The sequence below is a fragment of the Loxodonta africana genome, chromosome 13, assembly GCF_030014295.1.
Source record: "Loxodonta africana isolate mLoxAfr1 chromosome 13, mLoxAfr1.hap2, whole genome shotgun sequence".
NCBI classification, from domain to species: domain Eukaryota; kingdom Metazoa; phylum Chordata; class Mammalia; order Proboscidea; family Elephantidae; genus Loxodonta; species Loxodonta africana.
This window is the reverse complement of record NC_087354.1, coordinates 89,614,627-89,640,404: the sequence shown is the minus strand read 5'-3', so window position 1 is coordinate 89,640,404 and position 25,778 is coordinate 89,614,627. Positions and strand designations below refer to the sequence as shown.

Genomic DNA, 25,778 nt, shown 5'->3' with positions numbered 1-25,778 from the left:
AGAAATGCTGAGACTTTTTTCAAGGTCTGTGATCTTTATCCAGGAGTCAAACATCAGTTTCTAAGTTTCTGATCCCTTAACCTTGTTCTCTGGTACTTTGCAGCCAGTCTTTCCCCACAGTCCACTTAAATTTCAGAATACTCCTGTCCTGTCTTGCTCATACTTACAGCCATAACCTTTTCTCATTTGTCTGAGTTACAGATTATGCTATTTACAGACTATTATTAGCATTTCCGTTTCACTGTGACTCTCGACTTTTCCTGACCTTTGTGATTGTTTGTGCACTGACTTGGCAAACCAATCTGATACTGCAGTGATCTGAAACGGAACATGGTTTTCACACTGTATTTGAAAATACTGTTGATATTACATAGACCTGGTGAATAAACCATAACTGAAATGATTTTATTTCAATTTGCATCTCACTTACAAATATGATGTGATTGATATCTTACAACTTTGAGCCTAACAAGATTATTCTATTGCAACTTAGTTTTTCCTTGACTTTAAAATAAATTTAATTTTGAATGCTTGAACATGAATGTATTATTAGCATATAAGAGAGCATGATTTTATGCATGATATATGACTATTTTTTCAGTTCTTGAAAATTAAAAAAAATTGACTAAGTGTTCCATAGTACTTACAGTTAGTACATGACTGCCACACTGTTCTGTTTTCCTTTTTACTTCTGTTGTGCAAAAATATCAGCCACTCACCATCTGTTGGGATTTAAATATCAAATAGTTTTATATTGTCTTTCATGGACTTTAAGAAATGCTATTATTTAGAAGATATGCATATAGTTCTCCAACTATTAAGTAGCTTTAAATATGATGAGATTTGAAAAAAGTTTTCCTGCATTATTTTAAAATATTACTTCTTTCTTAAAGTTGAAATTGATTAACTCAGCCCATTCAAAGAACAAAGAATTACTGAATTTACATTTTCCAATAGAATTATGTTATTGTTTTTGATGTAATAATGAATTGTATCATTGAGTCTGTAGGCTCAGTGATGTTTTTTCTCTCTTAGTTGAGTAAATGGTATGAATATACTGAGCGTCCTTTTGCCTTTGCTCTTTGACCTGAAGCAAGTACTGCATATCCTTTCTGTATTAGTCATCTAATCATATAATGGGAATATAAAAAATTCTAATCATACATACAAAGAAGTTAAATCTCTAAAGTTGATTAGATTTATTGTCACTTTGGAAGACTGAGATCAAGGTCTGAGCTGTCTCTCTGTTATTTGACATTCTTACTTTCATTTAGGATCAGTGTTTCACATGAATTCCCCGTGTCTCCATCTAGCCAGGCCCCTTTACCCTTGGAAAATGAGCTTGCTCTCTTATCACAGATATCAAAGAAAAGGTCATATGAAATTCTCATCTACTGTTATCCCTATCTTTATGTACCTCTGTATCTACACACCCCTCCTCACATCCATCGTGTGTAATTTATCTGTCCTATAACTACTAATGGAAGCAATTATGCCTGCAAGCATGGGAACACACACACACACACACACACACACACAGAGGTAATTGATTCAGTACTAAAGTTTTCCCAAAGTATATCACACTATTCTTCAGAATGTGTTGATAGCTTAATATTTGCTCATAATAATGATCAAGACCCAAATATTGTATTATTCAAATATAAAAAATTGAATGGATAGTGATATTAAAGCTAATTTTTAAAGGGCAATTGTAGGAATGCTTAATAAATTCATGGGTGCATTTTTATTATCTCTTTAAGCAAAGCAGTTTAAGTAGTTACAAATATATTTAACTCTGTATACAGTTTTATGTTATACATATGCAAAAACATTGCAAATAACAGATACATATTAATGTTTTAATCACTAAAAATGTTAGCTTATAACAATTTTAATAATTGTCCAATTATCCCCATATAGTTTTTTAAATTTTTATTTATTTTTAAAGATTGTAGCTCAGGGAATTTTTTTTCCAATGATGTCATGGAAAGTGATAGGAGAGCTTATCAGGACAGCAACCACCTCTGAGCAAACAGAAAGCTTTTACAGTCCTACTAGAAAGCTATGATTTAAGGAAAGTAGTTTCCTGGAATTTATAGATAAAAATAGAAGCTGTTTGTCAGTTCCTTTCAGCCAGGATGCTAATCGGATAGATGGGCCACACACTCCAGCTGCGTGCTCCAACCCCTCAGGACCTATTTGCAAACTGGTGCATGCAGGGTTTTTTTTTTTTTTTTTTTTAATATTTTAAGCAGCAGCTTAAATCATCCTCATATGCATACATACAAAATCAAATGTCTCCATGTATCAACATTTATTTCTCTATGACAATAAAATTAACAACAGGTTTTAAGTGAATTGATAATCCCTTTATTGGTTCAATAGTTTGAATTTCACATTTCCTTTTTCTTTACTTTATTAGGATATTCCAAATTTATAATAATAATTTAATAAGCTCTCGTAAATCCAACACCAGTCTGAGAAATAAAGCGTGGCCAATGTTGTTTAAGCTTCTCTGTGTTGTTTCTATTAGGTGCCGTTGAGTCACTATGACAACAGAATGAAACACTGATTGCTCCTGTGCCTTTTCACAGTCATTGCTATGTTTGAGCCCGTTGTTGCAGCCGCTGTGTCGATCCATCTGGCTGAGGGTCTTCTTTTTCGCTGACCTTGGTGTCCTTTTCTAGGGATTGATCACACTCCTGATAACACCTCCAAAGTATATGAAGCAAAGTCTCATCATTCTCACTTCTAAGGAACATTCTGGCTGTACTCCTTCTAAGACAGATTTGATCATTTTTCTGTCAGTTCATGGTATGTTCAAAATTCTTTGCCAACCCAATAACTCAAAGGCATCAATTCTTCTTCTCTCTTCCTTATTCATTGTCCAGCATTCACATGCATATGAAGCGATTAAAAATGCCATGGTTTGGGTCAGGCGCACCTTAGTCCTCAAAGTGACATCTTTGCTTTTCAAGATTAAGATTTTCCAAGGAGTGGCTGGTAGATTCAAACTACTAACCTTTTGGTTAACAGCCAAGCTCTTAACTACTGCACCACAGGACTTTAAAGAAGCCTTTTGCAGCAGATTTGCCCAATGCAATATGTTGTTTCGTTTCCTGACTGCTGCTTCCATGGACACTGATTGTGGATTCAAGTAAAATGAAATCCTTGACAACTTCAATCTCTTCTCAGTTTATCATGATGTTGCTTATTGGTCCAGTTGTGAGGATTTTTGTTTTTTTTTTTTTATGTTGAGGAATAATCCATAGTGAAGGCTGTGATCTTTGATCTTCATTAGTAAGTGCTTCAAGTCCTCTTCACTTTCAGCAAGCAAGGTTGTATCATCTGCATAATGCAGGTTGTTACTGAATCTTCCTCTAATCCTAATAACCTTTCTTCTTCATATAGTCCAGCTTCTCGGATTATATGCCCAGCACACAGATTGAATATGTATGGTGAAAGGATACAACCCTTACACACAGGTTTCCTGACTTTAAACCTGTGTACTTTTCCCTGGTGGCATAGTGGTTAAGAGCTTGGCTGCTAACCAAAAGGTCAGCAGTTCAAATCCATTAGCTGCTCCTTGGAAACCATAAGGGCAGTGTCTACTCTGTCCTACAGAGTCACTATGAGTTGGAACCAACTCATCAGCACCAAACAATAACAGTCTTTCCCTAATTATACTCTTCACTTGGCCGCCTGTTCATAAGAAGATGTTTTTTCTGAATTTCGTGTTAAGCATTCCCATTATATTCGTAGCAAGTTTACTATATAGCAATGCATTGATAAATAAACAGTTTGAATTCTGAAATGGTGTTCTGTTTATTTCTGTCTTTGGGAATCATGTGAGACTTAACACTAGGGTACAATTTTCCAGAGTTGAAGTGCTTCTCTGCTATAAAGGATCTAAAAACCAAAAACTAAACCAAACCCGATGCCGTCAAGTTGATCTGGACTCATAAAGACACTACCAAAGTAGGATCACTTTTAAGTTTTTTTTTTTTTTTTTGACTTTTCATGGTCATATTATTAGTATTAGTTTGGACTCCACAGTCACATGGTGACTTGCCTGTGGTTTCGGTTACTCAGGGAAGTACTTCCTCCTCCTCCGCCCCTCTACAAATAGCTCAGGGTGGAAATGACATGTTCTCGTGTTACCTCCGTTTGCTAAAAAGCATTTTTTTTTAATTTCTATATGTATGTGTGTATGTAGTTCTCTGATTTGAATCCTAGATACAGAGAGTTACATTTTGAATTCCAAACAGAGATTTATCATGTTCTTTATTTTATGTACCTGCTATCATGAGTTTGTGAAATGACATCTATTTTTATCTATTTATCTATCTGTATAATTTGTCTATTATATATATACTATTCCATGTATCTTTCTATTTTTTATTACTTTTTATCACCATTCTCTACTTACCTTTTTCGCCATAATCAACCATTTTTATTTTCTTGCTAATTTTTATGCACATTTATTTTTATAAAACTTTTGTTTTCTTGTGCTTATGCATTTGAATTCACATAAACAGCAGTACTTTTGCTCTCATTCCATTGCTTAATTTTTTATCCAGCACATTCTTCTTATGATCATTCCATGTTGTTGGGTTGCTGCTTCTAAGTGTTGAATCTACCATATTTACAAATGAACTCTGCAGGTGACAATCACAATTGTCACCAATACTCTGTTACACCAGACAATGCTGGGATGGGAATCCTCTCACCAGACCTCTGCGCATATTTATGAGAATTTTTAAAAGTTTATAAAATATACTTTGGAGAAGGGTACTGCTCTTTGATTGCTCTAGCCTCACACAGCCATCAGGGCATCTTTTGCTATTTTCTTATTTTCTTGAAAAAATTTATAATATAGAAATGATTCATTTCCTGAGTATCTAATAAAGTTCACCTGCGAAGCATTTGAGTCTGGGGTTTTGCAAAAAGATCTCTGATTGCCATTTAAACTTTCTGTTTGATTTGTTTTTTATTTTAATCACCTATGTAAAATTTTGTTTTCCTCATGTATCTCTTTGGCATATATTTTTTCAAAAATGTATTCTTTACATCTAAGGTTATTAAAGTTATTAGAATACAATGCTTAGTATCTTTTACATTTAATCTGTGTCTGTACGTCCATTTTATTTCATTGCACTTTTTTTTTTGTCATTCTACCTTTATATTTTTAATTCAGTCTTGCAAAAGGCTGGGCAAGGTGATTTTATTAATCTTAACAGAAAAATCCCAATTCAGATTTTATTTACATTCTTCATCCTGTCTTCTCTATTTCATTGATGTCTACCCTTCTTATTTCTTTTTATTAATGCTGCTACTATTTTTCAACTTTTTAGTTGATTGCTTACTTTTATTTTATATCCTTATTTTTTTTCTGATAATTAAGGCTATAAATTTCTTACAAATGTTGCTTTTTCAGAGTGCAATGACTTTTGTCATGTGGTGCTTTCCTTTGGTTCCATCTAAATATTTTATAATTACTTTATGATTTTGTTTTTAATGAAAGGGTAAGTTGATAATTTCTTATTTAGATTCTGGTCATCGGGTACCGCTCTCAGAATGTTTTTTTACTGATTCTAACTTTACTGGATATAATCCAGTGAAATATGTGTAATCTTCCCATTGGTGTTTTTGAAGCTTTCAGTATAATCTGCTGTAAGTCAAGGTTTGTAAGCATTACACATGAGCGTTAAAGGAATGCTATTTTTTGTTTGTGCTGTAGGCTTCAGCTGATTCTTTTTCAGATCTTTTATATCTCATATTCTTTTATGTTTGAATATTCAGTTGCTGGGAGAGATGTTAAAAATGCCAACACAATTTACCTATTTTTCTTTTAATTCCTTTACTTTTTGCCTGTGTTTAGCCTGTTATTAGGGGGGATATATGTTGATAAAAGTTATATATGTTTATTAAATGGCTCCTTTTAGTGGTACATTTTTCCCAAAACTCCCTAATCCCCTATCATATCATTTACCTTAATTTTATCTTAGATTTTAATATTGCACATCAAATTTATTTTGGTTCATATTGGGGGATTATGTATAAAAAAATGTATAGATATGCTGTATTTTTTAAAATAATTATTATTGTGCTTGAAGTGAAAGTTTACAAATCAAGTCAGTGTCTCACAAAAAAACTTATATACACCTTGCTACATACTCCCAAATACCCTCCTCCTAATGAGACAGCCCGCTCCCTCCCTCCACTCTCTCTTTTCAGTCCATTTCCCCAGCTTCTAACCCCCTCTACCCTCTCATCTCCCCTCCAAGCAGGAGATGCCAACTTAGTCTCAAGTGTCCACCTGATCCAAGAAGGTCATTCCTCACCAGCATCCCTCTCCAACCCACTGTCCAGTCCAATCCATGTCTGAAGAGTTGGCTTTCAGAATGGTTCCTGTCCTGGCCCAACAGAAGATCTTGGGGCCATGACCACCGGGGTTCTTCTAGTCTCAGTCAGACCATTAAGTCTGGTCTTATGAGAATTTGGGGTCTGCTCTCCTTCTCCCTCAGGGGTTCTCTGTTGTGTTCCCTGTCAGGGCAGTCATCGGTTGTAGCCGGGCGGCATCTAGTTCTGGTATCAGGCTGATGTAGTCTCTGGTTCATGGGGCCCTTTCTGTCTCTTGGGCTCGTAATTGCCTTGTGTCCTTGGTGTTCTTCACTCTCCTTTGCTCCAGGTGGGTTGAGACTCATTGATGCATCTTAGATGACTGCTTGCTAGCGTTTAAGACCCCAGACCCCACTCTTCAAAGTGGAATGCAGAATGTTTTCTTAATAGATTTTATTATGCCAATTGACTTAGATGTCCCCTGAAACCATGGTCCCCAAACCCCTGCCCCTGCTACGCTGGCCTTTGAAGCATTCAGTTTATTCAGGAAACTTCTTTACTTTTGGTTTAGTCCAGTTGTGCTGAACTCTCCTGTATTGTGTGCTGTCTTTCCCTTCACCTAAAGTAGTTCTTATGTACTATCTAATTAGTAAATACTCCTCTCTTACCCTCCCTCCCTCCCCCCTCTCGTAACCACAAAAGAATGTTTTCTTCTCAGTTTAAACTATGTCTCAAGTTCTTATAATAGTGGTTTTGTACAATATTTGTCCTTTTGCAACTGATGCCTTCCAGGTTCTCCCATGTGATGAAATGTGTCACAGATTCATCATTGTTCTTTATCGATGCGTAGTATTCCATTGTGTGAATATACCATAATTTATTTATCCATTCATCCATTGATGGGCACCTTGGTTGCTTCCATCTTTTTGCTATTGTAAACAGTGCTGCAATAAACATGGATATGCATATATCTGTTTGTGTAAAGGCTCTTATTTCTCTAGGATATATTCCAAGGAGTGGGATTGTTGGATCGTATGGTCGTTCTATTTCTAGCTTTTTAAGGAAGTGCCAAATCGATTTCCAAAGTGGTTGTACCATTTGACACCCCCACCAGCGGTGTATAAGTGTTCCAGCCTCTCCACAACCTCTCCAACATTTATTATTTCATGTTTTTTTGATTAATGCCAGCCTTTTTGGAGTGAGATGGAATGATCTCAGAGCATTTCCTCATGTATCTGTTAGCCACCTGAATGTCTTCTTTAGTGAAGTGCCTGTTCATATCCTTTGCACATTTTTTAATTGAGTTGTTTGTCTTTTTGTGGTTGAGTTTTAGCAGAATCATGTAGATTTTGGAGATCAGGTGCTGGTCAGAGATGTCATAGCTGAAAACTTTTTCCCAGTCTGTAGGTGGTCTTTTTATTGTTTTGGTGAAGTCTTTAGATGAGCATAGGTGTTTGATTTTTAGAAGCTCCCAGTTATCTAGCTTTTCTTCTGCATTCTTAATAACATTTTGATATACTGTATTTTTACAAAAACAACACAGACCTATGTTTGTTTGCTAACTGCCCTCCCCCCTCCCCCAGGTATTTTTGTAACTGTGATGTGCTAATTTGTTTTTACTGCAACATGTAATAAATTGGCATAGCAGCATGGGGGGAGGGCATGGTTGGCAACCAAAGTAGAAGGTGCATATTACTTTTGTGAAAATATGATTTACAGATTTAAACATGTCCCTTTGCATCCTTTTTTTAAAAATGTCTCTTGCAGAAACTTATTTCTGAATTTTATTTTTTTGACAAATCAAAGAGTTTTAATTGTGAATTTGAACAATTGACAATGATGTAATTATTATTACATTAAGTTTTATTTCTGCTATTTATTTCAAATTTATTTTCAAATGTAGTTTTATGGTATGTTTTTCTTCTTTCTCATTTTCATTGTATGGAGTTAATTTCTTATTTTTGTTCTAAAAGTTAGGCCATTTATTTTTATCACCATAATGGAATAACTGGGACTTAAAGCCCAGGTTTATATTGTTTTTGTTGATATACTCACTTCATTGACATTCATACCTTCCCATCAAAAGACAAAATATTTAGAATAAACTCAAATACTTTTGTTTTTTAACATCGCACCCCATGCTGATATTGTCTATATATTTACCTGGATATGGATTTATTTCTTTTCTTTATCTATTTTTGTCCTTTTTTCTTACAGCAAAAATAAAATGCAGGGAGTTGTTTGATTGATCTTCCTTCTCAAACTCTTTTGGAATTTTTTCTCTTCCTAATAAAGGTGATTTCCAATGTGAAAGAGGAAAAAAAAAGTCATGCTTAACAATAGTGGAGAACTCTGTTGAATTATTGACCATTCAAGTTACCAAAACCATTTTGTATTCCTTCTATGCCTTCACATATATTTATTACGAACTCACATTTAAATCTTAAAAGTAGTTTTCCATTTTAATTTAGAAAGAATTATTCCATTGTCTTATTATAAACATATGCTATTAGGGAGTTTGAGATCAATATAATTCTTTTTCTTTTATAGGTATTTATTCTTTCTGGAAGTTAAAAAATCTTTGTAATTTATCTCTTTAAATTTCACTCTATTCAAATAATTATGCATTATTCTTATATCTTAATTGACATTTTATAAATCCTTTCAGTTCAATATCATTTATTTACTTATGAATTACTTATTTTCACCATATCCATATTTAAGCATCTGTTTTTCTCGTATTTCTGTTAGTGGCTGATGACACTGCTGCTTAGAAGCCCTGTGACACTTAGCTTTTCTGGTGCATTTTTTAGCTCCTTTCTTTCCATAGTTCTTTGTCCCAATTTAGTCTTTGGTTTGCTAATCACTCAGCTTCAGCCATCTCGGTGTTTAACTCACTTCTCATAGTCATTATTTTAACTATTAGTTTTTTCAGGCCAAATACTTCCACTTCTTTTTTATTATTTCTTATTCTTATGTCTTATTGCTAAAAATATTGTCTTAAGTATACTGATCAAGCTTATTTTAAAATATTCTGTTTCAGATAGTTTGTTGTTTATTTTGCTTTCTCTTCTATGAGAGAAAGGTGTCTATTTACTTCACTCTGTGAGATCACATCCCAATAGGAAGGTCAACTATTCAAGCTGGGAAGAAGAGAAAGTCAGATACTGCTTCCCGTTAATCCTGGTATAAACGGGAGAGGAAAGGAGGCGGCCACTGAGCTCAGAGCCTTAAAACACCAAAAAAAAAAAAAAAAAAAACCTTTGCCATTGAGTCCATTCCGACTCTTAGCAACCATATAGGGCAGAATAGAACTTTTCCACATGGTTTCCAAGGAGCATCTGGTGGAATCAAACTGCCTACAATTCAGTTAGCAGCCGTAGCTCTTAAGCACTATGCCACCAGGGTTTCCAAAAAACCTCCTTTGATCTTCCATTTGCTGCAACTCAGAAGCTCAGGTACTGAGAAGTTCATCTTTGACCAGTTCGAAAAAAAGGCAGCATTGTAGAGATGTAATGCCCTTCAGTTGGAATCCATGAATCCTTGTTACTTGGGCATAAAAAAAAAAAGTAGGTGAAAAAACAAATGGTAAGGACATGTACCGAGTTAGCTCACCCCAGCTGGGGATTTCAGCTGCACTGAAATTACCCTGCTGACAGGGGACTCCGGGGTTATCTCTGCAGACGTATGTGCTCCACGGCCAACGAACAGGTCAATTACAAGTCACCTGGTTGGAGAAATGGAAGCAAGAGCAAAACTCCAAAACTTTCTCTCACCCTGGTGTTTAACTACCACCCATCTGCCACTGACGTGAACATTGTATCTTTTTCTGTAATTTGCTCTAGAGTGTCACCCATGTAAACTCTTCTAGAATTTTCTGTTTTCTAAATCTTGCATATGTTTTAGTCCCAAAGCTAGATTGTAAGTTTCTGAGGGACGAGGTTTGATGGCAACAATTGTAAACAATGCTGTAGGTTTCACTTGCCTGTTGGTTAAAAGTCAAACGACCGTTACACCTACCTGCCAAAGCAGAGATGAAGGCACTTTCAAAACGACTTACATTTAATTTGGAGAGATTCCTGGTGCAGAGCACATATTTTTTCAAAGACAATTTTACTCTTGTATTTGGTTGTGCTCTCATCTGATGACATTTTCACGAAGCCACTGTTGGACCTGCCATTGTCACCATCCCCTGGTGCTTCCGTGAACCCCAAGGTTGTGAGGATGGAAGTAGGGGAGGTAGACCATGACTTATTGTTAGTCATACTTAAAATTAGTCATTGCGTGTAGAGAGCTTGGATGTCCTGGCAGATAGTATGTACGTATGTATTATTTTTAAACTGATTATTAATATTATTATTATCATTATTTTCCAAATCTCTGCCTTCTGTTTATACAGGCTCATAACCAGCCCCTCTATTTATCATATGGGAGTTAGGTGTGTTTGTACTTAAATATTATGCTATTGACTCTGCTGTTCTGATGTTCCCCTTCAAGCTCCTATGCCCAAAGTATCTTGTATTAGTCTGGCCTTATCTGGGATACTTAGCTACAATCCATTGCATTTTCTACATTGCAGAGGATAGCGTTTTGTTCAAAGTATAATTTCAGTAAAAACGTAAGGTATTTATATTTATATTATATTTCTAGATAAAGCATAAAATCCAGTAAAACCAAACCTGTTGCTGTTGAGTTGATTTCAGCTCATAGTGACCCTGTAGGACAGAGTACAACTGTAATCTTTATGGAAGCAGACTGCCACATCTTTCTTCTGTGGGGAAACCGGTGGGCTGGAACCTCTGACCTTTCTATTAGCAACTGAGTGCTCAACCACTTTACCACCAGGGCTCCTCAAGATATGCCATACTCTCTCTAAAAGAGTATATAGCCACGACTAACTGGACTTTTCTGCTGGTACTAAAATTACATTCTCTTCTCAGCAACATCAAGGCTTTGTGAGGAAAAATCATAAAAGCTCTAAAGTTAAAAAAAAGAAAAGAAAGGCATACTATACTCCAAATCAATGGAAAATTTAAAAAATCATTAGGTTTCTATAACAATTATTACTTATGGGGGATTTACAGACAATAAATTACAAATTAAATTCCATTCATGAATAAACATAAAATGATGAAATAAATGCTAATGTCAATTTCTGCATTTTTAAATCATACAACTTGACTAATTTCTGTGATCAAAATCATTAATTTGCAATTTATATTTCCACTTGTACCAAACCCTTTAATTAGTGATTTGTGTGAGAAAAATCATCATTAGTTTTCACTCTCCAAAAATACACTGCAAAAGCTGCTATGATAATTGGCATGATTATATAATTTATATAGCTCTCTTTTTTTTTTTTTTTTTTAACCAAATAATTTCAACTATAATATTTAGCAGGGCATAAATTTGCTTCTGGAAATAAAATGAAAAAACTTTCTTGAATATATTTTGAGTTACGCCAAATTGTTCACATTTCCTTCCAAAGAACTAAATATTTTAAAATTTTTAGTCTTTGGACAGCCTAGTGCTCTTTTCTCCCTAGGAAATGATTTTGCCGTTCTTTAATTCTTAGCTCAAGCAACACTTTCACTATGAAGCTTTCTTTTCCCCTACCTCAGCAAATGCAATTACTCCTTCATTCTTGTTCCCATATTTTCCAATAAATTCCTTATCATTGTTTTGTAGTTAGCAGATATCAATCTCTCCAGATAGAATGTGAATTGTTTGATATCAGACATCTATCTTATCCATTGTGAATCCCTGTCATCTAGCACAGTGCTGGTCATGTATATTCCAAACACACTTGTACTGGAGTGAGTAGTAGTTACTGAGCATGTCAATAGCTTATTAAAGTGGAGACATGATCATAAGAAGCTTAAATAACTTCCACTTGTATTCCAAATTTCTTTAGACAAAATTAGATAAACAGGTAACAGGCCTAAAAGCAATTAACAATGTGTTTATCAAGAGAAAAATATATCTTACATTTTATCCTTACAAAAATGTAGCATAAAGAATATTTCAAAATTGAATAGGCTTTTTTTAAATATACTTCTTAATTTATGCTGGACATCTTACACAATGGAAAGTTGTCTATGATATATGATTAAAACTGTTGAAAATAATAAATCATTTCTTCTGATTTATTTCCATCTAAAAGTCTCAAAAAAGTGACTATCAAAATACATTAATTTTAGATTTCTCTCATATTTCAATCCAAAATCCATAGCACAAAACAATGCTTTTAGAAGTATCTACAGGATTATCATTTTTATCTTAAAATTATAGGCTAGATAGAAGAACATGTGTACTAGCATTTTTTTTAATTCCTCAACTCCTTAACCAGAGTGAACTAAATAATAACTAAAAGGTGTGTACCATGTATGGACTTTTTAGTGCCTAATTGTGGCCTAGTGGTTGAGTGCTACGGCTGCTAACCTAAGGGTTGGCAGTTCAAATCCACCAGGCTCTCTTTGTCTCTGTGTTATTCCTTTCCGGCCTAACAGATCTTGCTATCTAATGTCTCTTCTCTACAGGCAGTTTTCTATCCTGGGTGCCCATGTTTCCTTCATATAGTGAGTTGCTACTTACCTTTTAAGACACAGTTTGTGTCTCTTATGATTCTACCAAAGATGTCTTTGAACCATATAAAATGAATTTCATTCAAATGTGATTGAACCAAATCGATTGATATTGGTTGTTTTTGCTACTGTTGACCCTAATCTATCCATTATACTATTAAAAATATACATGTTTAACATGTAGCAATTTAAAAAAAAATTATGTGTACTCTATGTTAGAATATTAATGCACATGATATATATTAAGAAAACAAGAAAAGTAGTTTAACTTCTTTATGAATTTCTTAAGCATATCAGTTGCCTAACTCTATTTAATAATTTTGGCATCCTAACTTTGCCCCAGCACAGCACACTCCTGTGGTTTTTCAGGCTTACCGTGCACTCTCATGGATCCATAGCTTTCTACGTGCTATGTTCTCTGCGTAGATTACATCTTCCTTTTGCTGTGCAAATAAACTCTTATTCTTACCATCCCACTTTCTATCTGTAGATTTTCCTTTCATCTGACTAAGCTAAGAAAGAACGCATTGTTCCTTTGGTTGTGCTCTTTGGAGCTTCCTATATAACCTCACTATTGAATTTCACATTTTGTTACAGCTGTTTGTGTGTGTATGTGTGCCCCTCTGCCAGAATACAACATTCTAGAATTCAGAGACTCTATTTGGAATTAGTGTCCACTCTCTAATAGATATTCTTCTAATCACTGCAAATGTGCTAGTGAAGACAGCATATTCTGTTTGCTCATGGGACTTATATTTCATTGAGACAAAGGATACCCAGACAGCTATAAGTGTTCCAGAAAGTGATAATTGCTATGAAGAATGCGTAAAGCATTTATAAGGAATTAGATGATGATAGAGTGCTGTTTTAGATAGAATGGTCAAAGAAAGTCCCTGTGAGGCAGTGATATTGAATCAGGGGGGCCTGACTAAAATTCCAAGAGAAAGTATTTTTTCAAAAAATTTGGGAAGATTATGATTAAAATAAGGAAGATTGAAAATTTACCATTATTTCTTACTGAAAATATATTTTTCTCCATGATTTAGGATGCTAGGTACACTGCATTATGAATGCTAACACCTCGTGTATTTCTGACGTTTTATAATTAGATTGCCACCAGCAAAGTCAATGCTTCTGAGAAAATGTGTGTGCGGACAGAGGGCTTGTAGGAGGGAAGCTCAGGTATCCACAGGTGATAGTGCAAAAGATGGGGCAAAAGCTGTCTGTTATGGTATTGTATGGCTCTCCAAAACAGTCCACTAGTTCCGCCTTCCACAACTTACACTCTAAAATGCTTAAATAAAGTATAAAACACTTCAATATTTTATTTTTCCACCTTTTAGCATATGGAAATATTGAATAAATATATGTTGACTAAGAGCAATTACTTTATCACTTTTAGTTGGTGCTATGCATTTGTCTGCAATGCATTTGTCTGCTAGCCAAAAGGTCGGCAGTTTGAATCCGCCAGCCACTCCTTGGAAACTCAATGGGGCAGTTCTACTCCATCCTATAGGGTTGCTATGAGTCAGAATTGACTTGAGGGCACTGGGTTTTTGGGTTATGCATTTGTCTAGGAGACAAAAATTACATCAGGGAGAAAAGAATGAGGTCTAAAAAGAAATCTAAACTAGGCAACCTTTTAAAATGTATGAGATTTACCTCTATGTTTGCCACTAAAATTTATGTTTATGTGCAGTTGCTCCTTTCTTCCTATCTGTTGGCTGGTATTCACCATTAGAATCTATTGGCCATTATTCATGAATTTAAAATTAGATACTCTGTAAAAGATTTATACAAAGAAAACTATAAAACACTTCTGCAAGAAACCAAAAGAGACCTACGTAAGTGGAAAAACATACCTTGCTCATGGATAGGAAGACTTAATATTATAAAAACGTCTATTCTACCAAAAGCAATCTATACATTTAATACAATTCTGATCCAAATCCCAATGACATTCTTTAATGAGATGAAGAAACAAATCACCAACTTCATATGGAAGGGAAAGAGGCCCCAGATAACTAAAGTATTACTGAAAAAGAACAAAGCGGAAGGCTTTACTCTACCTGATTTTGGAAACTATTATACCGCCACAGTAGTCAAAACAGCCTGGGACTGGTGCAACAACAGATACATAGACAAATGGAACACAATTGAGAATCCAGACATAAATCCATCCACATATGAGCAGTTGATATTTGACAAAGCACCCAAAACAGTTATATAGGGAAAAGACAGTCTTTTTAACAAATGGTGCTGGCATAAGTGGATATCCATCTGCAAAAAAATGAAACAAGACCCATACCTCACTCCATGCACAAAAACCAGTTCAAAATGGATCAAATACCTAAATATAAAATCTGAAAGGATAAAGATCATGGAAGAAAAAATAGGGACAACATTAGGAGCCCTAATACCTGGCACAAACATTATACAAAACATTACTAACAATGCAGAAGAAAAGCTAGATAATTGGGAGCTCCTAAAAATCAAACGCCTATGCTCATCCAAAGACTTCACCAAAAGAGTAAAAAGATTACCTACAGACTGGGAAAAAGTTTTTAGTTATGACATTTCCAAAAAGCACCTGATCTCTAAAATGTACATGATACTGCAAAAAATTACTGCAAAAAGACAAATAACCCAATTAAAAAGTGGGCAAAAGATATGAACAGACACTTCACTAAAGACATTCAGGTAGCTAACAGGTAGATGAGGAAATGCTCACGATCATTAGCCGTTAGAGAAATGCAAGTCAAAACTTCAATGAGATTTCATTTCACTCAAACAAGGCTGGCATTAATCCAAAAAACACAAAACAATAAATGTTGGAGAGGCTGTGGAGACATTGGGACACTTATACACTGCTGGTGGGATGTCAAATGGTACAACCACTTTGGAAATCGATTTGGTGTTTCCTTAAAAAGCTAGAAATAGAGCTACCATATGGTCCAGCAACACTACTCCTTGGAATATATCCTAGAGAAATAAGAGCCTTTACATGAAAAGATACATGCATACCCATGTTCATTGCAGCACTGTTTACAATAGCAAAAAGATGGAAGCAACCAAGGTGCCCATCAATGGATGAATGGATAAATAAATTATGGTATATTCACACAACGGAATACTACACATCGATAAAGAACACTGAGGAATCTGTGAAACATTTCATAACATGGAGGAATTTGGAAGGCATTACGCTGAGTGAAATTAGTCAGTTGCAAAAGGACAAATATTGTATAAGACCACTATTATAAGAACTCGAGAAACAGTTTAAACAGAGAAGAAAATATTCTTTGATGGTTACGAGGGGAGGGGGAGGGAGGAAGGGTAAGAGAGGAGTATTCACTAATTAGATAGTAGATAAGAACTACTTTAGGTGACGAGAAAGACAACACACAATACAGGCGAGGTCAGCACAACTGGACTAAACCAAAAGCTAAGAAGTTTCCAGAATAAAGTGAATGCTTTGAAGGCCAGTATAGCAGGGGTGGGGGTTTGGGGACCATGGTTTCAGGGGACATCTAAGTCAATTGGCATAATAAAATCTATTAAGAAAATATTCTGCATCCCACCTTGGAGAGAGGCGTCTAGGGTCTTAAATGCTGGCAAGTGGCCATCTAAGATGCATCAATGAGTCTCAACCCACCTGGATCAAAGAGAATGAAGAACACTGAGGACACAAGGTAATTATGAGCCCAGGAAACAGAAAGGGCCACATAAACCAGAGAGTACATCAGCCTGAGACCAGAAGAACTAGATGGTGCCCGGCTACAACCGATGAGTGCTCTGACAGGGAACATAACAGAGAACCCCTGAAGGAGCAGGAGAGCAGTGGGATGCAGGCCCCAAATTCTCATAAAAAGACCAGACTTAATGGTCTTACTGAGACTTGAAGGACCCCAGTGGTCATAGCCCCCAGACCTTCTGTTGGTCCAGGACAGAAACCATTCCGAAAGCCAACACTTCAGACAGGGATTGGACTGGACAGTGGGTTGGAGAGGGATGCTGGTGAGGAATGAGCTTCTTGGATCAGGTGGACACTTGAGACTATGTTGGCATCTCCTGCCTGGAGGGGAGATGAGAGGGTAGAGGGGGTTAGAAGCTGGCGAAATGGACACGAGAAAAGAGAGTGGAGGGAGGGAGTGGGCTGTCTCATTAGGGGGAGAGCAATTGGGAGTTTGTAGCAAGATGTATGTAAGTTTTTGTGTGAGAGACTGACTTGATTTGTGAACTTTCAGTTAAAGCACATTAAAAATTAAAAAAAAAAAACACAAAAATTAGATACTCTTACCAGAGCTTCTAAGCACTAATGTATATGCATTTCAGGCCCCCTTTGGTAAAGACTGACATAAATTTACTTCAAAGACAATCGCTGGTCATACGGATTAATAGAAGCATTACTTCACTTTTGGTTACTACAGATTCATTTGTATCTTTTGTTAATCACTTAATTTTCAATTTATTGATTCCTAATGGGCTTCATTCAATATTCCAGTAAAATTCTCTGTGCGTTTTTTTTCAAACCCCATGAGAGAAGTGTTTTTTTCTTTTTTTCTGATTCAGCACAGGATTAACCTAAACACGGTTGAGTGTGCTTCATTATAGACTTTGGGCAAAGAAAAACAAATAAGAAAAAGACAGGTTTTTTTTATTTTTTCCCTTTGAATGTAGGAAAAAATAAGTCTCTAACCTAACAGCAATTCAATTAGGACTGAACCTACATCATTCTCACATCCTTCTCAATGATGTGAAGCCTATGAGAGTCCTGGTATTGCTCACAAAATGCATAATAAGCCTCACTAATTAACATTAAATATATATCTATTAAAACCTGTATCCATGGATATTACGTTTATGGGGTCCATGGTTTTTCCTTGAAGTGATTTAAACTTTATAGTATAGAAAGAGAAAAAATACAAAAATAGTCTAAAATATATTACCTCCAGGCCATGATCAAGGAGATAATGCACTTAACATTTAGATGATTCCTTCTCTTCCCAGACAGTGTGTGCTTCTCAATGAGAAGAAAATAACTGGGTAAATTCTGTTTACAGATACGGTGGTCAGACATTTTGGTTTAGTGTATGATCATAAGAAATCAATTTTTATACCATGTTTTATACCATAAACCCCTTGCCCTCAGGTTGATTCCAGCTCATAGCGAGCTTATAGCCATCATCAAATGTTAATTGTCATGCCATCAATGCAAATGCTAGATAAGAACCATTCTTAATGGTCTAGTTTGACAACGTTCTACCTTGCTGAAGGACTAGCAGTCCACCAGCAAATTTTTGTTGTTGTTGTTGTGAACCCGCTAGGTCTCTGAGTAGTGCAAATGATTTGCTCTTGGTGATTAGAACTCCACCAGTGGCTCTGAGGAAGAAAGACCAGGCGATTTACTTCTGTAAAATTATAACCAAGAAAACCCTACACAGAAGCTCTACTTTGTAACACTTGGGGTCACCATCAGTCAAAATCAACTCAATGACAATTTTTTTTAAAACTAAGTTGTGTTTACTATGTTCTTTAGATTTTTCAGAGATCATATTGTAGACTTGTGCTTTCTTCAGAATCCATCCTTCTCCACAGATCGCCTTTGCTAACCCTTATCCTGCTGTCTGCAGGGTCTATTAGCCTTCTTCCACCCCTGACCTCGATTCATGGATCTACTTATGTAACTGATGTCGCACTTTGGAATTCTGCCAAGAAATGGTGTCATGTGCAGTGAAACATGGTTTTATTATTATTTAGGTTTGATATACGGCCAAAATGTATTTCTCATTTTAACAGAAAAACACTTTATCAGAAATCTTTTGAAAGAATTTTGAAATTGAGTTATATCAAAATTTATTGGCATTCTGCCATTAGGAACAAGATCTAAGATTTCCTAATGTAAGAATGTTTTCCAAATGTATCATGCAGATAGGATAGAAAGTCTTGGAGACCACTTATGAGTTCTCAAATAATTAATCACAATTTTCTCCTTTGCCCTTCCCATAGTTAAAAAAAAAAAACAAAATTGATATTTCAAACCTGAAATAATAATTTGAAAAATAAAACTGTGGAAAATATTTACTTCCTGATTGAATAATGCAACATTTTAATCATAGAAAAGCTTGATCAGTTACTACTTTGAAACCCTTAAATTAAGTCTGTAAAAGTGTATATGGACAAGATGTTCATGTGAGTTCAGCAGTCAAAGGAGTAGTTCATCCTTAAGGTTCCTTCTCACTTTACAATTTTTCCTGTTCAGTCTACAGTGTACTAAATTAATTGCTAGCTTATCTTATTTGGGTTTGTGCTGCTTAAAGATTTCCAGTTTGTAGAATATTTAAGAAAAAATTTTGATAATTTATAATTATATTATAATTGTATAAATAGTGAATTGAGTTTTAATAAAACATACATAATAAAATATAATATCAAAGATGGTTAAGCTTATTTGACTTTAGTTGAAATAAGGCTAACATTAGTATCACTGTAAATTTATGATGACGAATCTCAGCTGAGATTTTGATAATACCAAGCCATACTATTATATGGAGCCTTGGTGGCTTAGTGGCTTAGTGCTACGGTTACATGTGTCTCAGATCAGTTTTCTTGCCTACTCTTGAAACAAGCACTGCATTTCAACTCTTCTCCATCTCCTCAAATTTATGACAAATCTGGCTGCCCCCACTACTCAGTAGATGATCTTCTATTACATAAAGAAAATAATTCATCAGAGAGCAAACATGTTTAATTCCTCATATCAAACCTACACGCCTCTTGCATCTGTGACCAATCCTTTCTTTTTCCACCCATTACGTTAGGGGAATTGACCCACCTTCCACCTAAATCTAACCCACACTTGTGTTCTGTATTATACCCCCTTTTTCCACTTCAACTAAATAAAACAAATTGTCATCGAGTTGATTCCCCCTCATTATGGCCCCATGTGTGTCAGGGTAGAACTGTACTCCATAGGGTTTTCAAAGGCTGATTTTTTGTAAGTAAATAACCAGGCATTCCTTCCAACGTACCTGTTTGGGCTCGAACCACAAACCTTTCATTTAGCACCGGAACTTGTTGACCATTTGCATGACCCAGGGATTCCTCAACTAAATATTTTCCATCATTTAGACATTCTAGTTGTGTATCTTACGTTCAGTTTTTACCACTCTCTACATTTGTCAGTACTGCTTCTTCCTTCAATAATGTCAATCTTAATTCCAAGTCCATCACACCACAAAAAAAAGTGATTTCTCTGGTGTCAATGATTGTATTGATATCATTATATCTAAAAGGCATTTTCATAGACATAATTGCACTTGACCTTGCAGCAGAATTCTGCATTTTTGAAAAATTTCCTTTTAAATAATGTATTTCCAAGGACTCTATGATTCCATTCTCTCCCCGTTTTTCCTCCTGTAATTTTTGTCCTTCGATTTCCATTTTGTTGAATGATTCAACTATATTTTTCTTATATTTTTCCCAATACTTAGTTCTAGATCATTCAAATCTACTATATTTTCCATAATAAGTAAAAAATGATTTACACATATGCTAGCAATTTCCAAATTTATACATCCTGTTCAAAAATCTCTCATGAGTTCCAGACACTATAATCTTCTGCCTATTTTGCAACCCAGGTGTATATTCGAAGTAATTTTGGAATTGACATGTTCAAAAATAAAACTCCAAAAATTTTGGGGCTGTGTCTGTCTTAAACATTTTTGACTTGACCTGGGTATTTTAAGATATATTTTAGTTATTTCATTCTACATGTGGAATTATTTTACTTAAATTCTAAATTTTGTGAATTTTACCTGCCAAGCCCCATAGATGAGAATTCTATTCCTGTATGACGGGTTTGGTGGTTGGGGCATGGAGTAGATGGAGTGTAATAGAGAAGGATGAGATAAGACATGATCAATATTAAAGTTCTTTCTAAATACCAGACAGCGAGAGAGAGGCCAAAAGATACAATGTTATGTTGTTGTTAACTTCCAAAGAGTCAGACCCCGATTTGTGGTCATTCCGTGTACTACAGAGTAGAACTACTTCATAGAGTTTTCTTGGAAGCAGATTGCCAGGACTTTTCTCCCATAGAACAGTTGGGTTGGTTCAAACTGCCAACGTTTCAATTAGCAGCTGATTGGAAACTGCTTACACCACCCAGGCTCCTAGTTAGATAGATGATGGGTGGATGAATGGATGGATGGATGGATGGATGGATGGATGGATGGATGGGTGGGTGGGTGGGTGGGTGGGTGGACGGACAGACAGACAGATAGATGATATACATACATACATATGTGCATTAATGGCAGTTGCTAAAGCCTATTGCCAATTCTCAGTTTTCATCTTTCCTGTCCTATCAGCAGCATTTGAAAGAGGCGATCAATTCTCCTTGAAACAGTTTTACTGCTTCTTCACTGACTTGACAGTACTGCCCCACTCTCTCAGTTTTTCTCCTAGTTCTCAGCCCACTACTGTTTAATCTCTTTACTCTTCAATATTTATACAATATACTTTCCTAAACTTGTGGCACTTATCTTTCTTTCATGTACCTCACTTCTTTGGTGAGCTTATCTAGTCTTCTGGCTTTAAGGGGCACTTTTTTCCTGAGGACACCCAAATCTTGAGCCAAAACTTCACCATTGAACTTGAGGTTCATACATACAACTGTCTATGGTGCCTCTACTTGGATATTTAATAACATAGACTGATTGATGTTTCCAAAATTGAACTTCTAATCTTCCCATTCTTCTTCAGCCATCTTCCTCATCTTAGTGAATCGCATGTCCATCCTTCCAGTTGTTGAGGAACCAAACCTTAGATTCATCCTTGTCTGCTCTTCCTCTCATACCCAACATTCAATCTTGCAACAGATCTTGCTAGCTCTAACTGGGTATTCAAACTCCACTGCTGCAACACTGATCTATGCCATGATCATCACTTATCTGGGCTATTGTTGTCCTTTTGTTTTATCCTTGTCCTTTTCAAACTATTCTCAATAGACCACCAGAATGATTTATTTAGATGTAATGTTACTCCTCTTTTCAATATTTTCTCAGTTGTCAGACAGTAAGACCCAAGTCTGAACAAACATCCCAATCCCTAGTGTCCAAATCCAAAAAATCCAACCCAGTGCCGTCGCATTGATTCCGACCCATAGAGACCCTATAGGACAGACCCTATTGCCCCATAGTTTCCAAGGAGTCCCTGGCAGACCTGAACTGCTGACTCATTGGTTAGCAACCGCCCCCTATTACCTCCCTGATTGCATTTCCTACTAAAATCCCTTCACTCAATCCTCTCTAGTCACATTGGTCTTGATAATTCCTGACAGTCCTAAGAGCTCTTGTACATTATGACATTTGCAATTGTTTTCTTCTGGAATATGTTACACCAGATGTCTGCATGTATTATTCTCTTCCATAATTCAGAATTGTATTCTGAATACAATTGTGGCCCTATGTAAAACTGCACTTCTCCACCCTAACAACACCTACTTGTATGGTATAACTTTTTTCTAAATAGATACCAATTTTGCTTACTTATAACAATCTAAATATAATCATCTTTGCACATTTTCTCACAACTGACTGCCTTCTACAGTAATATCTTTGTGTTTGATCACGTGCAATATGTTGTATAAGGGCATAATTTTTGTCTTTTTTGTTCATTTACATGGACTTGTGGCCTGGAAGAGTGTCTGGAATGTTGAAAGAGTAAATTTGATGAAATACGGAATGACAAAATGAATGAATAACAAAGGAGAAGAGAGACAGAGAAAGGGAAAGAGACATTTTGTGTTCTTACTAATAATTGCCCCTTTGGAAAATTTTATCTTGCTTGTATTATAATTCTGAAACAATAATGATTTAAAACAAATAAGTTATATTAAATATTGCTTTAAGTGAACCACAGATACTCTAAAATTAAAATCAATCAGAAGTGGAAAATTTTTCAAAGACTTAAAATCTAACAGAATAATATAATTAAGTTAGCTGGTTCAATAAATATGCATTTGTCAATATTGGAGTCTGGGATTAATATTTGCAGCAAAATAAAGTCTTCATATTTTTACTTTGTTACCAAAATTTACTGGTATTCATACACATTTATAGCTCAGTATATTGCCATTTTTTATTTGGTACATATTTCAAAATTATTTTAAGTGTGAGACTTTGAAACATTTAAACTGTGCTTGAATATTAATTGAGAAGTTATAGAGTGTACAATTCCTACTTAAAAACTAGAAAACAGGCAAAATTCTTTTGGGATTGCATGATTAATAAGGAGCGATGTCAAATTGAGGGGCAGTTCTGATTGAAGCCGTCTATGAATAAATAATAGAATTATTGTCAACTTCAACTTTAGAAAAGTGATACAGGGCCCAATTCTGAGGTAAATTGAAGGGAACAAAGTTGAAAAGTCTTTTTAAAAATATTTTTAATGAATTTTCCACTTTATTTGTCCTTAAACTTTCCCCTTCATCAACAACTTATGATTAATGCAGATCCATTGAAAACAAAACAAGAGGCATCTTTCAGTATCTGTTGAAATTAAATGAAATGGCCCAAGGCATTTGAGAGGCATACTTACTTATTTATCCATTTTTATATAACGTACTGGTTTCTTAGAGAAATGTGTGTCCACTAAGAATGATTACTGCTCCTGTGGAACAATTTTACATAAGTTTTTTTTTTTAAATGAGAATTGTATGACAATGTCTACTGGGTACAACTGAACATTTGGATAAGTTTGTTTAGTTATTAATTATAAAGATACTCTAAATCAAACTCTAGATCAAATATTTACTTCCAGATTTTGACCTAATTCTATGTTTTACTTCCAGCAGGAAAAAAGCCAAGAAAGTTCAAGAACCAAAGGTAAGGAGTGCATGTTTTAAGATCATGGTCAATTTAATTGATAGAAGTACAGGCAAAAAAAAAAAAAAAAAAGATTTTGCACTGTTTTGTAAATAATGTTAAAATGAGAAAATGATAACTCAGAATATTCAAGCTGATTTTGAAGCCATTGAGAGCCCTTTGGGAATTCTCCGGGACCATGGACAATTCTCCGTTCAGATGTTCCTTCTTCATATGGTACTGTTGAAAACTTCAAGAGAATGTTCTGTTTAATTCCTAGATTGTTTTGGTAAAATTTCTGCATCAGGCATTGTCTTTAAAGCATGTCCACAATTGGCAGATGAATCTTTTCAAGGTATGTTTCCTGGACTGTCATCTCATTGTATTTTCTGTGAACAAACCAGAAAATATTTATGCATATCCTAAAAGCTGGAAATAGTTCTTAGCATGCAAGAGTCACCTCTAATCAGACACAGGGAGCTATTTTCCTTACAGAGGCGTGCTTAAGTTTCAATCATTGAGAGAATAAATTACTCCCGATAGATTGCAGTCTTTCAACAGAAGGTTTCCATTAGCCTATGATGCTGTTGCTCTTAATGACAGAGCTTCCTGGATTTGTCTTGGGTCTCAGCCTCCTGGCCTCCCCATTCAGGTGTGGGCTTTCCTACATTTTGGGCCTCCTCACCCACCTACCTATTTCTGAAGGCGTCTTGGCAATACCAATTTCGCTTACTTATAATAATCTAAATATAATCATCTCTGCACATTTTCTCACAACTGACTATCTTCTGCAGTACTATCTTTGTGTCTGATCATTTGTTATGTCTATATTATTAAGAATAGGAAAAGACATGCATTTAAAAAAATTTTTGCTGGATATATTTTATTCAAATGATTTATGTAAGACTGCCTTTCCATGGATTCCTGCCCTATTTGTGTTCATTTTCAGCAATTGAAGTATGACTTGTTATTTTATATATGAAATTATTAGACTTATTTGTTCTCAAAACACTCATATTAATTCAGTTTTACACTTTTGTGCTGCAAAAGGGGATTTCAGTTCTGAGATATGCTGTAGGATGTACAGTTAAATGATACATGCATTTCAAGCATATGGTGTGTATACCTTATTTCCTCATGAAGGTCCCAGTGGTTCAGCTTAATCTTAAATTAAATTTGTTATTCTGTGATAGTAGAAGTAAATTTAGAGTAGCTTCTTACTTGATGGCTTATTGCCTTGGGCTACATATATCATATTATCTGAAGTAGTAGAAATTATATTTTCCAGCTGCTGTCTGGGAACATTTTTTTTCTTTCATAATTTAATAAAAAATTGGGATGATGCTTGTCACTTATTTTAGTGTTATTGACACATTGTTTAGATCTCTCACTTGCATTATGGCTTCTAGACTACTGAGTTGTAAGTAAATCGTATATATGTGTGTATGTCTGCACTCAAAGGCACTGGGTTTGGGGTTTTTATATATAGTTACTTTAGAACTTATTGTCTTTCTCTACGTAGAAGAACTCAACATTTTTCTTGACTATTTTTAGAAATCATCCTGAAATTTTGACTCACTGGAAATTATGAATGGTCATTTTTAAAAGTTTTTAAATGTCAGTATTTTGGAAGAATACATTTGGGGACATAAAAGCAACAGCTTATCCATTGGTTTGGATAGCTGACAAAAATTCTGAAATTCAAATATTTTACATGCCTTGGCAACTAATTATGGAAATGTGAGCTATGTCCTCATTTGATATTAATAACCAATTCTAAGCTGGTAATTCTCTTGACTTCCTGAATAATTGGTAATCTCATTTACCAGAATAGTTTCATAACATTAACAGAAATGTCTCAAGAGGAAGTCTTTAATCTTCTAATTTCTGCGTTCTGTGCCTATTTCTGCTTATGACAGCAATCCTAAATTAATGATACCAGTGACTTGAAATTACATTAATGAACAAAGCTTTCCAATGAAAG

General features: G+C 35.2%; 1 protein-coding gene across 3 annotated transcripts in view; it reads left to right on the top strand.

Moving 5' to 3' along the window:
- Positions 1 to 25,778, top strand: part of FSTL5 (follistatin like 5) — an 865,385-nt gene that overhangs the window by 72,415 nt on the left and 767,192 nt on the right. For 2 of the 3 annotated variants that reach the window (XM_003418490.3, XM_010598135.3), the window contains exon 2: positions 23,785 to 23,815. In XM_003418490.3, coding sequence (XP_003418538.2) covers positions 23,785 to 23,815 — 31 coding nt within the window. Of the gene's footprint in view, positions 1 to 23,781; positions 23,816 to 25,778 lie in introns of all 3 variants that reach the window. The other variant, XM_003418489.3, reaches the window with a different exon arrangement.